Source organism: Vulpes lagopus, chromosome 13 (genome assembly GCF_018345385.1).
Source record: "Vulpes lagopus strain Blue_001 chromosome 13, ASM1834538v1, whole genome shotgun sequence".
Lineage (NCBI taxonomy): Eukaryota > Metazoa > Chordata > Mammalia > Carnivora > Canidae > Vulpes > Vulpes lagopus.
In genome coordinates this window covers 42,148,657-42,165,008 of record NC_054836.1, presented here as the reverse complement: position 1 = coordinate 42,165,008, position 16,352 = coordinate 42,148,657, and the positions used below count along the sequence as shown (strand labels likewise).

At 40.8% G+C, this 16,352-nt stretch overlaps 1 protein-coding gene and 1 pseudogene across 1 annotated transcript in view; both read right to left on the bottom strand.

Annotated features, from left to right (window-relative positions):
* CHN2 (chimerin 2) overlaps positions 1-16,352 on the bottom strand; it is a 297,062-nt gene that overhangs the window by 130,264 nt on the left and 150,446 nt on the right. Inside the window, exon 3 of the mRNA XM_041728083.1 lies at positions 6,523-6,578. Within this exon, the coding sequence (XP_041584017.1) occupies positions 6,523-6,578 (56 nt within the window). The remainder of the gene's footprint in view (positions 1-6,522; positions 6,579-16,352) is intronic.
* LOC121475162 lies at positions 964-1,078 on the bottom strand (annotated as a pseudogene).

Here is a 16,352-nt window from a genome sequence, read left to right as displayed (position 1 = left end):
GTGAAATGCTTTTGTAAGCTTAAAAGAACAGTTTTTACAAATAAAGGTAAAAGAAAGTGGAATGGGAAGATACTTAAGGACACCAACAACTAGAGAAAATGGGACATTTAAAGTGATATTTAAAAAGTGAATACAATTCACTAGAAAGCAAAATAAGGTGTTACTGCAATTTAAGATAGGCCACTGTCCTAGGTGAAAGCTGGAAACCTCAGTTCTACAAATCACTTTTGCATTTAAAAAAAAAAAAAAATCTTCCAAAATACAGTACTCTATAGCGAAGATGGAGAGGAAATGAAGGTTCTTAAAGGGAGAACAATTTGAAATAATGGTATGTAGTTTTATTTCCCTTTTTTTGAAATTACTTTTTTGAGTTGAAATTCACTCCAGCAATTTCAAAAAAGACAAATGACAGCAAATCATTTAGTCACAAAAGAATTTCTACTTATTGTATACTCTTTAGGTAGTTCCAGTGGAACTTGACTTTAAATTAGTCATGCAAGTAAATCTTGACATTTTGGCCTTTTAGAAAGGCCAAAAGAAATTTAGAATATTTCCAGGAAAAAAATATTAGCCTGTGTTTAAGTAAGAACCCTAACTGCCAAAAGTCCAAGTCACTACCCTAATAACAGCATTTGGTAAATCTGATATGCTATTAGTAATCGTTTGAGAATTCTAAATTCCTTATGTTAGCATTCTCTATTTTTTTTCATCATTTTACCATATATTTACTGATTGCCCACTGCTGCTTGGCACTGGGTTCAATTCTAGAGGAGTCCATGCAATTATGATCGATGAAGTTTCTGGAGCTTGAATTCTCCTGGAGGGAGATGTATAAGCGACAGGCAAACAAATACAATAGAAATTATATTAGATAGTATATTACGTATTACAAACAAAATAAATGGGATGATGGACAAAGAAGATCTGACGGTTGGGAGGTGCTTTTTTTTTTTTTTTAACCACTCAGACTGGGTCCTCCTCCCTCTTACTCTCGTACCCAAAGGAGAACAACCATCAATGGCAATGGGTAGTTGCAGAAGCAACACCTAGTGCCAGCTTTGTGTTCAGAAGAGAGCACGGTGCCATGAGGTGCTAATTTTTATGGGGTTCAGGGAAGGCTTCTGTTATTAGGTGAACTTTGATCTGAGGCCGGGACATGCAGAGAATATTGGAGAATTCCAAGTAAAGGGCAGATCTGAAGATAGTAGCTGTGATTTTTTAAATGGGAGCAGAGGCTGGTCGGGTTACAGGGCAGTGCACTCTGAGAAGAATGGTAGAGGGATGCCTGGGTGGCTCAGTGGTTGAGCATATGCTTTTGGCTCAGTGTGATCCCGGGGTCCTCGGATGGAGTCCCATATTGGGCTCCCTGCAGGGAGCCTGCTTCTCCCTCTGCCTATATCTCTCCCTTTCTCTTTGTTTCTCATGAATAAATAAATAAAATCTTAAAAAAAAAAAAAAAAAAGAAGAAGAAGAATGGTACAGGCAGGGAAATGACCAGTGCAGGAGACCCATAATGGCTCAAAGGCACAGCAAGAAGTTCTATTTTTAAGAGCAATGGGAAGCTGTTAAAGCCATTAGATTTATATTCAATAATGATGATTTGGGCTCCTGTTTGGTGAATGGTGTGTGTGTTGGGGCGAGGGGGGGCGGGTGAGCTGCAGAGAGAGTGCCAGCAGTGGAAGCAGTGAGATCAGCCAGCAGGCTGCTGACAGTGATAATCCAGGCAAGAAATGACCGTGACCCAAACCACGTGGCATTCATGGAGAAGGAGAAAGTAGACAAGTGCAAGATACAGTTGGAGGTAAATTTGACAATCGCTAGAGAAAAGGGTGAGGGTGGGAAGAGAGGAATCCGGTTCTCCGAAGTTAGATGCCATTTAGTGGAGTAGGGGGTTTGGTTCTATTTTGAATGTTAGGCTACAGGTGGGGTGGGACATCTATTTGAGGAGGTCAAGGAGATGGATGGAGCGAGGTATTTGGGGCCCAGGGGAGAAGGCATAGCTAGAGGTACACATTTGAGAGTCAACAACCATAGTTCCTGCGAGATCCCCCAGGTACACATTCCATAATGAACAAATTGCTTAAGAAATGACTGACTGATAACTGCTGGAAAGGGCAAGAGAGAATTTTGCATACTGGAAGATGTTTTGAATCTCTTGGCAAGGAGTGCTCAGGTAATGCTAGTAGAGTGCCAGGTGCTGAGGCTGCTCGATAAATATTAATTTACAGTAATGAATCTCAAGAAAGCAATGAACTATTATTTCACTAACTGACCATACCTGGCTTAATTGGTGCCAGAGCTGTTGTTCAGATGCTTGTACCCTCTGTTCCTCATCCTCAACATCTTTTTTCCTGGTAGTTTAATTCCTGATCCATGTATCATGCTGTTCTTGATCATTGTCTTTTTGGCTCGCACATTCAGAGAACACTGTCATTGCTCTGACTCTGTCCCTAATGAGCATCTCAGAGCCTCCCCTTTGTAGGTTTCTGAATCTGTCTTGAATCATGGACCTTGAGTTACCTATTATGTAGCACTATTCTACACACTTGACACATATATCCCATTTATAGCACCCCATCAAGTAGATATTGGCCCTTGGAGTAGAGGAGACCTTCATCTCCCTGAGAAATAAGTGCTTGGCTCTAAGTGAAGTAGTTAGAAAGTGGTAGAGCATGAATTCAAAACAAGTCCAACTGACTCTAGCTGGGCTCCCCTGCCTGGGTTCACAAAGCTCATTGGTTTTTGCCTGCTGAATCAGGCTGTCTCCTCCACTCACCCAGCTCCCCAGCAAAGTCTGTTAGGTGGTTGGTATCTGTTGATAACTAGCAAGCCTTTCTTTAAGTCGTGTTGGCCTATGTATGGCCTACCTTTGAGCAGCAGTGTTCTATATCTCTGTGACTACAAACTCACTTGGTGCCCTCTTGCGAGTCCTTATCATATTCCATGGGAGGATCCTAACCCAAGAGGCGCCCCTAGCCTGGGACATTATTTGCCATCAGAGAAGCAAAAGAGATGGAGTATGTTGGAATACACTGCTGTGCAGGCTTGCCAGGGACATGGTGGCTGACAACAGAGAGGCTAAAGACTAAGAAGGAGGGCAGCAGGACTGTGTATAGAAAGAAAACGTGGACTCTAGGGGTGAGATAGCAAAGACAAAAAGGTCATTATCTCATTGTTCAAAAGAAATAGCTTATGGCGTTATGTAAATGTGTTAAGAAAGCTTCAATCTCTGGCCACATACTCAAACCGAAGGCTTTCTGACTTCATTAGGCATGCCCGCTGAGTACGTAGGCGCAGCACAAGGCAAAGAGACATTTGCTCAAATACTGCCTGTAGCAGAAGCAGTGGTTTCAGTGTCCAAGAGTAGGCCATGCCTTCACTTGAGGGAGGGCAAGTCCTGGGAGGTCAAGCAACTTGGGCAGGAGTGATTTGCAGTTAATGTTGCACTGGAGACGAAGGCAGCTGAAGCTGCTCCTGCTGGCACTCATCTAAGCAGCACCTGTTCCCCCAGCACATGTGACTCTTTATTGCCTGACACCTGCCTGGCTGGATGGGCCCCATGCTGCCTGCTGAGGAAATGGAGCTGATGAATATCCATTGCACGTAAGGTTTCATAGTAGAAATGGGATGTGGAATTTCTAGAGGCAAGCAACCTATGAGTCTAGCATCAGCCAGATAACTTATTAATGAATCAAACTACTACAGGTCAAAAAGTGACAAGTTGGAGCACCTGGATGGTTCAGTGGCTGCCTTCAGCTCAAGTCTTGATCCCAGAGTCCTGGGATCCCTGCATTGGGCTCCCTGCTCATGGAGGAGTCTGCTTCTCTCTCTTCCTCCTCCTGCTCATTCTTTCTCTCTCTCTCAGATAAAAAAATAAAATCCTTCAAAAATTTTTTTAAAAAGGTGAAAAGCTGGTTAGAGACAGACAAGAGGGGGAAGAAAAGCTATATGTGCCCTATGTTTTTTAGTTATAGCAGATGGTGATGGCTTGTGGCACACAGCTCTACTTTGCTAAGATGTCTGTGGCATTGCCTTCCAATGCAAGTGCAACAGCAAAGAGATCTGTGGTCCCTTCAGATCCCATTAGATCTCTGAAGAGTCTCAGCTAACCCCTAGGAAGAGCTTCTGTAGAGCTAATCTGAATCTACCCATCTCCACTGCTAACATTCCACCTGGCTTAGAGGACAACTGATATGGTTCCAAAGATTTTGAGAAAGAGAAAAGTGCATACACTCACACACATACAGACGCATATGCACACTTGTACACACATGCAGAGATAAAATATTAGATCTATCTTTAATTACATACATCATGATTTTGTTTTCTTTTGATATGACACTCAAAGTATTAATAGCCCAGTTCTTTGCTATATTCCCAACACCTCGATGAAAGTCAGAACACAGCAGCCTCTTTATATACATTTGTTGAATAAATGAGCAAATGACTATTTACTGTCCTCTTGGGTTTCAGTTCTGGTACCCAACTTTGCCTGGAGACTTTTTATTAATAACCCTAGGAAAAGCCCTTAGTGGTGTTCTAATTTTATAAAACATTCTTTTCATGGAGACATTTGAATTCTTTTAGCTCCCTGCACAAGCTCTATTTTTTCTCCTGGAGGAATACTAAATGTAAAATAGGATCAAAGGAATTTTTTAAAAAAGATTTATTTAAGAGAGAGAGAGAGAGAGAGAGAGAGAGAGAGAGCATGTACACAGGTAGGGGAGGAGCAGAAGGAAAAGAATCTCAAGCAGACTGCATGATACAAGGCTTGATCTCACGACTCTGAGATCATGACCTGAACTGAAACCTTGAGTCAGATGCTTAACTGACTGAGCCACCCAGGCACCCCAGGATGAAAGGAATTTGTTTCTTACTCATCCCCCCAAACACTCTAGTCCAAGCACCTCGTTAAATATTTTCTATTTATCCTATTCTCTTTTTTTAGATATTGTTGAATAAAAAAGGACAAAAGTCATCAGGATTGGTGGCAGGACAAGATCAGAGTATCAGATAAAGAGTGGACCTCAGGGATGCCTGGGTGGCTCAGCGGTTGAGTATCTGCCTTTGGCTCAAGGGCGTGATCCTGGGGTCCTGGGATCGAGTCCCACATCGGGCTCCCTGCATGGAGCCTGCTTCTCCCTCTGCCTATGTCTCTGCCTCTCTCTCTGTGTCTATCATGAGTAAATAAATAAAATCTTCAATAAAAAAAAAAAGAGTGGACCTCATACTGGATTTTTCCTTAAGGATCAGATAGTTTCTTTTCTCAAGCCATATTCCTGGGATGGGAATGCTTACTCTGTGTTAATATTCAGATTACTTGATGAATTTTCAGTGTCCCTCAACGGAAGTAAAATTTTCTGTATAAATATTTATTACCCAGTGAGAAGTCACCTCTGAGTGTGGATAGGTATGTACCTAAGTCTTTGAGACAGGTTCAAAACCAGATCCAGTCAAGTCTGGTAGCTAGAAAGTACTGATGTTCAAGGATGAATCTCAAGAGTGTTGGAGTTGGAGCCTTCTTCCTCCAGATAAGGTAGATGTGACACTTTAAAAGGCATCTGCTACTCTATATTTAATCTAAGTCATAAAATCAAAAATAAGGAAGGACCCATGGATCTTTGTGTGAATGATATTAATTTGACTATTGCAGCAACTGATCAGTATAAAAGTAGAAAATAGAGCCCTAGTACTGCTTTTCAGTCTCGCTGGCATCCCAGATGAGAAAAGGACTGATTAGTGAGGGATGACTGGGGGAAGTTCTCTGGGCTGCTAAGCATTTTTATGAGTCAATATATTTTTAAGCTTATTTCCAAGAATAAAAACATAGCCACCTCCTTGTAGATTGTTTTTATTCATTTATATTTTTTAAAGATTTATTTATTTATTTATGATAGACATAGAGAGAGAGAGAGAGAGAGAGAGAGAAAGAGAGAGAGAGAGAGAGGCAGAGACACAGGAGGAGGGAGAAGCAGGATCCATGCAAGGAGCCCAATGTGGGACTCGATCCCGGGATGCCAGGATCGTGCCTTGGGCCAAAGGCAGGCACTAAACCGCTGAGCCACCCAGGGATCCCCAAGATTTTTTTTTAATGTCAAGTAAATGTGACAGAGCATAAAGGTTTGTTAAATATGAGTGTTGAGAGTACCCAGATATTTATTATTCTCTGTGTTTATTCTGTTAGATGCATTCTGTACCAAAAAAAAAATGATAAAAGAATCAAAACAGTAGAAACAAGGAAAACAACCAAAATGTGCAGTTTAGAGGGTTTACACAGGGAGGCTTAATATGCCTCTGCAATTGTTAAAAACACGAGACCTCTGATTTCAAGTTAGTTTGTGAATATTTTCAAAATAACACTTGATTTCAGAATATGGATTATTCAGGTATTAGATTTGGGGACACTCTAACAAACGTTAACACAAGTCAACTTCCAGGAAACCTGAAAGCCCTCCAATATCAACATAGCACTGACAATTCATCACATTTAACAAGGTGTGTTGGAAATAGCTGAGTACTGACCTCCCCAGGACAGATGATCCTCTTGGGACGAGGGGCCTCTTGCTGTAATTGATACACTGCCAAAGGAAAAAAAGAAAAAGATAATTATAATTAGGAAAGTACAACACACACCAAAATGTCTTCAAATAGTCCCACCTAAGTGCATCTGAAGAACTGCAAATATTTCAAACTAAAAAACAAAGAGGATACAGGCACATTTTTAGACTGAATAAAGTCAGCTCATTTATATGGAAATTAGTTACCATGGATGTAAACTGGCAAAATTGATTTTTTTATTCTCTTACAAGGCCAATTTAGTTTCATAATTGTTACTGGCATTGTTCATTTTATGGCTTTCTTGGAAGGTAGGAGTAAAATTCTCCTATTTTAAGAACAGAATTCTACCTGTGAGTACCTAAGCAGTAAGATCATATAATAGGATTTCTGAATTTAAATGTTGATGTCTCCTGACATATCAGCAAAAGACTGGCATTAGCAGAAGAATGTTATTCTCTGAAATGTTACAGTTCTGTACCAAGACACCACTGATTTTGTGAGTGAAACTCTGAGTCCTTTCTCCCTCTCTTTTTTTATTAAGATTTTATTTATTTATTCATGAGAGAGAGAGAGAGAGAGAGGGAGAGAGAGAGAGACTGGCAGAGACACAGGCAGAGGGAGAAGCAGGCTCCATGCAGGGAGCCCAATGCGGGACTCGATCCCGGGGCCTCCAGAATCACATCCTGGGCCGAAGGCAGCACTAAACCGCTGAGCCATGCGGGCTGCCCTCCTCTCTCTTTTCATGAGTTCCATTTTTGGCCTATCACCATGCATTCTTATCTACATGACTAGTCTCCACCCATTGGCATTCCTCTTTCTTGGGCCCCTTAATATCTTAAGAAATAATAACTCTCTTATATCCTGCTTTATTTTTATTTTATTTATTTATTTTTTATCCTGCTTTAAAGACAGACTTTCAGGCCTGGAAATTGAGGTAATTTATATAAAAATAAAATTTTTCAGCCTCTTATCTGTGATTTTTTGGACTCTAACGCGTGATTTTCTGCTGCTCAGCTAGTCTGGTTATTTTTCTTAGAAGGAAGCCACCCTATGCAAGAACCTGTGGGCTCCACCTCTTTGAAAAGCATGATCATGTTATCCTCAATATTCAAAAGAAGGAAGAATTCATTTTAGATGGAATAAATCTATGAAAAGTTAAAATTCAATCATATAAAGTATTTCTAGAAAATGCAATAAGTAAGATAAGCAACATTTTCTGATTTATTCTTAGGTCTAAAAATAAAGAAGAAATTTTAACTGAAATGCAGATGGTCATGTGGAAACAGTGCTGGAAAGGATGGGATGTATTTTGTAATTATGGCTTTTCAATGCCTGTAGCTCAACATGGTTATTTTCTTACCTAATTAAGGGTGGACTGCCCAGCTTTTGTACAGAGAAGAAACTACCTAACCCTCTGGTACATGTTTTAATGTGGCCACATTTCTAATGAGTTGCCCACACTAATGATAATGCCTGTGTCATGTAAGGACAACTGTACCCACATATGGCAGGTAGAGACAGAGCAGGCCTCTTGTCAAAGAAGAAACATGAAGAATTGGCCAAAGATAGAGAAATACTTGTCGACATTCCACTAACTATCCCAGTAGTGCCCATGCTCTCCTTAAATCATGAGAGAGGCTGCATGGAATCCTTTCTACCTCTCAAATCAGCCCCAGACACCTACTCATTGATTTTCAATTGTGTTCCTATTAATGATTATAATGGGACCCAAATAGGCCAACTCCTAAAATCAGAGTTTCCAGCCAAGGGCAAGTGTAGAACCCACATTCAGAGAATCCTGCCCCTTCTTCTCTTCCCATTGCTAATGCCTCTTGAAGCCAACAGATAAATGTGGGGATAGGCTGGACACCATTTTAATGCCTTCCTTGGAGGTGGTGACAAAGGAAGTATATGTGTTGTAAGATAGAAGCATTTTTTGCTAAGTGTGCCTTTGTAGTTCATATCAGCAAATATCTGAACATCTGCTATAGGCCAGATACCACAGTCAGCATTACGTGGAGGCTTTTATGATGAATGGAGAGAAGGGGAGAAGAGAAGGGAACCAGCATATCGAGTGCCTGTTATATGCCAGGAACAATATTTTATTGAATCTTCAGGAGAACTCAGAAAAAAGAATGTTGTATTATTATCATTTTTATTTTTTAGATGAGCAAACAAGTGCAAGAAAGTTAAACATTTGTCCTGGGGCATCCAGCTATCCTTTCGAGTCTAGAGCCCTCTTTATTTTTCCATGCCTCCTGGGCCTTTGCACTTGCTTTCCCCTCCACCTGGATTGCTCTTTCCCAAGATATCTCTGTGGCTCCTTCTCTCCCTTCATTCAGGTCTTCCCTGATTTGGCTGACTTGGTATAAAATTACCTCCCTTTATCCTGCTCCCTTATACTGTTTTATGTTTCTTCACAACACTCATTACTGTTAACACATTTTATTCGTTTATTTTGTGTACCATCTCCCTTGAGCAAAGTGTAAGCTCTTTGAGGATAGGGATTTGGTCTGTCCACTGGTACCCCCAGCACCTAGAGCAGTGCTTGGCACACGGTAGATGCTTGATGCCATATCTGGTGAACAAATGGACCGTAACCAATGACTCATGGGTCACAATTCATGTCTCCAAGAGACTCTGATCCAATGAAAGAAACTTGTATAGAGAAACAAAATCAGAGTAGGCCAAAGGCTTTAATGAGGGGGCGAGGAGGAAGTAGTTCTTTTTACTCAGGTGGCCAGGGTGGCTTCCCAAGGGGGGAAGCACGGAGCTTTTCTTGAAAGATTAGAGGAGTTCTGAACATAGAGAAGAGAAAAGCACTTATAGGTGAAGAAAGAGCCCCAGCAGGAAATAAATAGCATGTTTATTGATCAGTAAGAGTCCAGTGTGGCTGTTCCACCACGATGGAAAAATGCAGGAGGAGGTCACATAAAGCTAACTCTTAAAGGTCATACCAAGGAGCATGGATGTTCTTCTGTCTGCAGCAGAAAGGCAGTGACATTTTTTGAGGGAGATGACATGATCTGGCCTGTTTCAGAATAATAATAATAATAATAATAATAATAATAATAATAAAAAGACTATTCAGAATGATAGAAACTGCCATTTTGTGGACACCTACTATGTGCCAGATACCTTATCTATATCGTCTCTTTTAATCTTTCCAACAAGCTTGCAAGGTAACTATTATTCTGCCCTTACTAAAGTAGTGGAGATGCTAAGCTTTGAAGAAGCTCAAGCTCACACAGATAATATGATGAAATTGATATTTAAAGCCTGATTTCCAGATTCCAAGGTCTGTAATTTTCAGCCTTGCCAGTGGTTCCCCATTGCAGGTGGTAGAGAGGTCCTATGTGGGACTGGGGCTGCTCACTGGCAACACTCACTCTGACAGTCTGGCAAAAAGTCCCCAAATTTGCTTTTTTTATTTTTTATTTACTTATTTTTTTAATTTTTTTTTTTTTAAAAAAAAGCTCATTGGAGATTCTGATGCTCAGTCAGGAGTGGGGTCACTGCTCTTTGCCTCACTGAAGGAAGGATCAGAGGAGGAGTTGTGGAGGCAGGGAATCAAGAGAGAACAGTATTTTAGTTGTACTTCAAGGAGATCATGAAAATGTGTGTTAAGACAACACTGGTGGAAAGGCAGATAAGAAGGTGAGTTGAATGCAGAGGAGAATGGACAGGGTTGAATGACAGATTGACTGGAGGGAAGGACCTTGAAACAATGAGAGACTGTGATGTCATTAACAGTCACAGAGGATACAGGTTCTGGACAGGCTAAAGTCCATCGCTGCATCCTCTGAGATTTAATAAAAAGAAATGTTGTAGTTTGCCAGTCTCAAAACCAGGAACAGTCTAAGGCAGGGGCAAATTTGAGGGGGTCCCTGCAAACCTCTCAAAGCAGAGACATCAGGTTTCCTTCCTGGTCCCTGGGCAGCACACATCATCAATTGATTACCACTTCTCAGAGAGCAGGTCTCAGGAACCGATCTGTTCGGTGCCGCTCCAAGCAACAGAAGTTGGCAAATAGGCACAGAAGCCTGTTAACCATCTGGATTATGTGTCTCTATAAAGATAATGAGATGGCAACCGACTGCAATGGTAGCCATATAAAAAATGGGCCCTATATCCTATCCTAGCTTTGAGTGAGGGTCTCTGTCCCTCAATTTCAAGGTTAGCTATAACAAAACCACCATCCATGAAAAAAAAAACCTCTGAGGCACATTGAATACAAACTGGAACATGTCACATAATCTGAAAGTGTCCCTTCTTGAATTTTGGTTGTTGTTGTTGTTCAACAAACACATATCACAAGCAAAATGCAATGACATATGTCACTTCTTGGGTGGTTCTGTGGGCTAAGAGGTGATATGATAGAATCTGCTGCTGTAGCAATGTTCCAAACATGTTCCAGGCAACTCCTCAGCCCTGGGCACTCTACTGCACATGATTAATTCTTAGTGCTGAAATAAGCTGTTTGGCAGGGGGGTGTGGTCACTGGAGAACATGGAGGTGGGGAAGAGGAGTCCTTGCTCCCCCAGCATCTGGAAGCACATTGAGAAACCCAGAGCTCACTGAAAGAAAGTTTTACTTTTTCTTCAATAAGAAAACAACTCACTCTCCTCTAACAATAACTACCCCACTTCCTGTGGATGCCAAGTGAAAGCCTGTGGCCTGGGTGAGGCTAAAGTCCAGGTCACACCTATCAGCTCCTTAAAGACCCTTCAAGAATGGCTTCTAACAGCCACTTCTTTCTAAAGAAGGCATGCAGATCCAGGAGTCCAACCTAGCCTTTTGGTTGTGACACTGAGCCAGTTCCACCCTGATCATTGCCCATGTCTACCCAGTCTTCATGGGAAAAACCCATGGGTATGAGTGAGAAATAGTAGGTGTTTGTCTTCTTGTCTTAACCCCGCCTCCAATCTCCTTGCTAACAGAATGCCCAGTCTTAATGGGACCAAGTTCTCCTCTCATCTAATGGCACTGTGAAAAACCTGATGATGAGGCTATGTAGCCTCATAATGAGGGGTCTCAGGTGTAAGTGTGCAGCAGAAAAACCTATGGGGTGTGATAAATTGCAGATTCCCCCCCCCCACTCTTCTGATTCAGAAATTGGGGGGCGTAGGGCCGATGATTTGTTATTATAAATATTCCCCCCAGGAGATTCTGATTCAGAGGCTTAGTGGAGCAGAGTTTTGAGGTTCTAAACTCCTCTTTAGGAAAATAGGCACAAGCTGTGACTGCTTGACCTACTGGCCAGGAGGGTCTCCTGGGAAAGCTGTTGGCACCAGCATCTGCTGTCTAATTGGCACTCAGCCTCCTAGAAAATAAAACTTTTCAGAGTCTACTCAGGGTGGTTGACTTGTGAACGTCTCTGCTTAGGATGTACAGTTCATGCATTTCTGGCTTAAAGTTTAGAATGTGGCTTTATTTACTTATTTATTTATTTATTTTTAATTTTTTAATTTTTATTTTTTTACTTTTTTAATTAGAGTTCAATTTGCCAACATATCGCATAACACCCAGTGCTCATCCCACCAGGTGCCCCCCTCAGTGCCCATCACCCAGTCACCCCAACCCCCGCCCACCTCCCCTTCCACTACCCCTTGCTCATTTCCCAGAGTTAGGAGTCTCTCATCTTTTGTCACCCTCACTGATATTTTCACTCATTTTCTCTCATTTCCCTTTATTCCCTTTCACTAATTTTTATATTCCCTAAATGAATGGGAGACCATATAATGTTTGTCCTTTTCCGATTGACTTATTTCACTCAGCATAATACCCTCCAGGTCCATCCACGTCAAAGCAAATGGTGGGTATTCATCGTTTCTAATGGCTGAGGAATATTCCATTGTATACATAGACCACAGCTTCTTTATCCATTCATCTTTTGATGGACACCGAGGCTCCTTCCACAGTTTGGCTATTGTGGACATTGCTGCTGTAAACACTGGGGTGCAGGTGTCCTGCCATTTCACTGCATCTGTATTTTGGGGTAAATCTCCATCAGTGCAATGCTGGTTGTAGGGCAGAACTATTTTTAACTCTTTGAGGAACCTCCACACAGTTTTCCAGAGTGGCTGCACCAGTTCACATTCCCACCAACAGTGCAAGAGGGTTCCCCTCTCTCCACATCCTCTCCCACATTTGCTGTTTCCTGTCTTGTTAATTTTCCCCATTCTCACTGGTGTGAGGTGGTATTCATTGTGGTTTCTATTTGTAGTTCCCTGGTTTCTATTTGTATTTCCCAAACTTGCAAGTGAAGCAGAGCATTTTCTCATGTGCTTGTTTATGTTTTTAAAGTGAACTTGAAGATAGCTTTTCTTGTAAAAAACTGAAACCAAAACTTTCTTAGGGCCGTCATCAATGTTTTGAGGTTTGGTCTTGAATATTAAGGACTAGCTGCAGATATATGATACTTTGGGACAAAATTATTCTTATGGAGACAGCCCAGGAAGTGATAGCATTAGGTTTTAAGAAAGGGAAGGGAGCAGAGAATGCAGGGAGTTAAAGGACTCCATCTTATGACATCGTGGTTTTCTGAGTCAGGACCGGGATTTATCCATCCCTTTGGTCTCACAACTCTAAGCACAGTGTTTGGCTTAAGGCAAAGACTTAATATGTATTTGCTGAATGCGTGATGAATGAACAATCTACTTTAAATAAAATAGTGAGAGAGATGATTTTTAAGGTTCCTATTCCTCTAAATTTCTAAGCCAGACATTTGTGGTTGCCTTCCCAACATCCATTTCCATCTTTCCCATTGCAACAGTACTCATAATTCTCCAGTTATGTGGATTACATATGGCTCATCCCTGATTAGTTCAGGGCAGCAGCATATTCCAATTCTTTGACCACAGTGTTGGAGTTAGGAATGGGTAATGCAGGTCAGTCGAGACTGAGACTCAATTCTAAGACTTTGCTTAAAGTATCAGGAAAGTAAACTGTAGATACTTGCAACCAAGAGCATTGCAATTAGCATTAAAACTTAGAAACCACTTTTTAAAGTGGATTGTCATCAAGTAGACTAATTTTCTTTAGGAATAATGTCATAATTAGGACTAGCATCTCATGTTAAGAATCTGATATCAAATAAGTGAAAGTTATGTCTAATAATAGGCAATAAAATCTAAGACATACCTAAACACTTCTATAACAATTAAAAATCATAATTTTTAGAATGAAGTCCTATAATATGGTAAAAATGTACTGCCTCTAGTAAATATATGAGAGATTTCATAGGACCAAATAATCACTAGAGTTAAAAAAAAGTGTGTGTGATGGAAAAACGTGTATTCCATAAATGATACGCTAATGAGTTTGACATCAATATCTAAAATTAACTTTCAAAGGATGGTTTGTGAACATTTCAAAGAGAAAGGCTTGGTGATTCCTGAAGTTCAAAATGGGTTTAACAGCAGGTTATTTAAAATAAAGCAAATTTCACAGTCTGAAATTTTTTGGCTTTTCAGATCAGGAAAATGCTACGGTTTTAGTATATTTGAATTTGAAAAGTATCTCATGAAGCTCTGCAAGGCCCTAAGATTCCTCCTTTTGTTCATTCTTCAAGACCCATATACAGGGGTGTCTGTGGCTCAGTAGATAGGGTATGTGACTCTTGATCTCAGGGTCATGAGTTTAAGCCCCATGTTAGGCGTGGAGCCTATTTGCAATAAAAAAAAAAAAAAAAGACGCACATGCAAATTTAACCTGTTTTATAGCCTTCTCTAATTCCAGGAAGTGGAGGAGTAATATATTGTTACTAAAGCCATTTGCATTATAAGTTAATTGGTTTATATTTGCCTCCCCTACAAGACTGTAAACTGGAGAAAAGTATGGATCACAAGTTAGTCATTTTTGATTCCTAATACTTATGCTCTAACATGCAAGAGGTACTCCTGTTGTTTGCTGAAAGACCAAATGAATGGTCTTGGGAATAAGATAGAGTAGCATGAGCTTGGGAATAATATGGTCAGGTGAATTTATAAGTGGCCCAGCACTCAAATTCAATTTATGCATCCAGGACAGCCAAAAGAGAGTTCTTTCTCAGTGATGCTCTGTATATACCTTTAGGCAAAGTGGTTTTGATGCCATGAATGGTACATATGGCCACATACTCCTTTCAGTTTTGATGTTCTGCATCACTAGAGGCCCTTAACTAGAGCCAGAATGACTATTAGTTGGATGTAATAAAAAGCAGTTTCATATATGCCATTAAGTTTGTATTAAATGGTCCCAATTATCCCTTCTGTCTAAAGTTTTGTGATTTCAGAGCAAATAATTTTTTTAAAAAGCATAACTCGGTTAGACCCCCAGATCAAACTTAAAACCAATATACTAGGGTGAAATTGATATTGTAAACATGTAATTAGCAATGTGTTTTCTACCTTCCTTAGGACACAGCAGCACTTTTAAGAGATGTATTGGGTGGCCAAAGCTTCTTAGCAAAAGGCGAAATGAATTTGAGCCAATGCCATCTTTTCGCTTCAGCAGAACTCTCTGCGGTGGCATTCACTCAACAAATATTTATTGGCTAGTTGATGTATGCAAGGCTGTGTGCAAAGCAGTGTGCAAAGCACAGTAAGTCATGGAACACCCAGTGCCTCTCACTACAGATATTTTGTTGATTTACTGTCAGAGCTCTTCACACTCCATTAGGAAACAAACAAACAAAAACATCCAATTACTAAGTCATTAGCACTGCCTTTTAAAATAGAAGATCAGAATGCAGAACATTAGATTGGAAGAGCCCTTAGAGACCCAGCACAACCCCTTTATTTCACAGATGGAAGAACAGACTCATGTAATAAGAATGAGGTGCCTCTATATATGCTGACATGGAAAGATAAAAGCAAGGTATTTGTGAAGTGAAACAAGCAAGTTGAAGGACACCAAGTACAGCATAACCCATTTTTTTTTTCAAAAGGGAACAACAGCAAAAAGCCTTAATATTAGGCATATATATTTTGAACACTTGGAAGGATATGCCTTCCAAAATTGACGGGGAAGTAGGAAGGAGACATGGAATATGGGATAGAGGCTGGTTTGTCAATTATGACACATTTCACTCTCAGTTTTATGTATTCTGTAATGTCTTGTCTATTTTGCTTTTTTTTGTTTTGCTTTTGTAACAGATTTATACATGAGCATATGTATATATGTGTCTCTGTGTGTATGTATATATTGATGTGTAAAAGTTTAAGTGGAGGGGCACCTGGGTGGATCAGTGGGTTACAGGTATGATTCTTGGTTTTGGCTCAGGTTGTGATCTCAGGGTCATGAGATCAAGCCCCATGGAGGGCTCTAAACTCAGTGAGGAGCTGGCTTGGGAATTCTCTCTTTCTGCCCCTTGCCCTCCTCACATTGGCACCCTGTCTCTCTTTCTTAAATAAATAAATCTTGGAAGGAAAAAAAAGTCCTGAAAACTTGTAGGCTGTGGGTCAGGCTTGCTTCTGGGTTCACTCTGCATGCCAGTCCCATGCACTCAGAGATGCAGACCATATGCCAAGTTACTGAACCTCCCTGAGCTGTGGTTTCCTTGTATGCGGAACAGGGGTAATCATGGCAGCCGTCGCTTAGGGCTGTGGTGAGAATTTGAGAGTTCAGGCACACAGCTGGCACAGCGGCTGGCACAGGGCAGGTCTCATGGGTGGTAGAAACAATGGTAACATCAATAATGATCGTAATAATTATTCTTATTATTGCTGTCCAGAATCAGAGCCTGAACAAGAACATGTGTCTCCTGGTTGTCAGCACAGTGGGTTTCCCATCTACCACACTCCTTCTCTCTC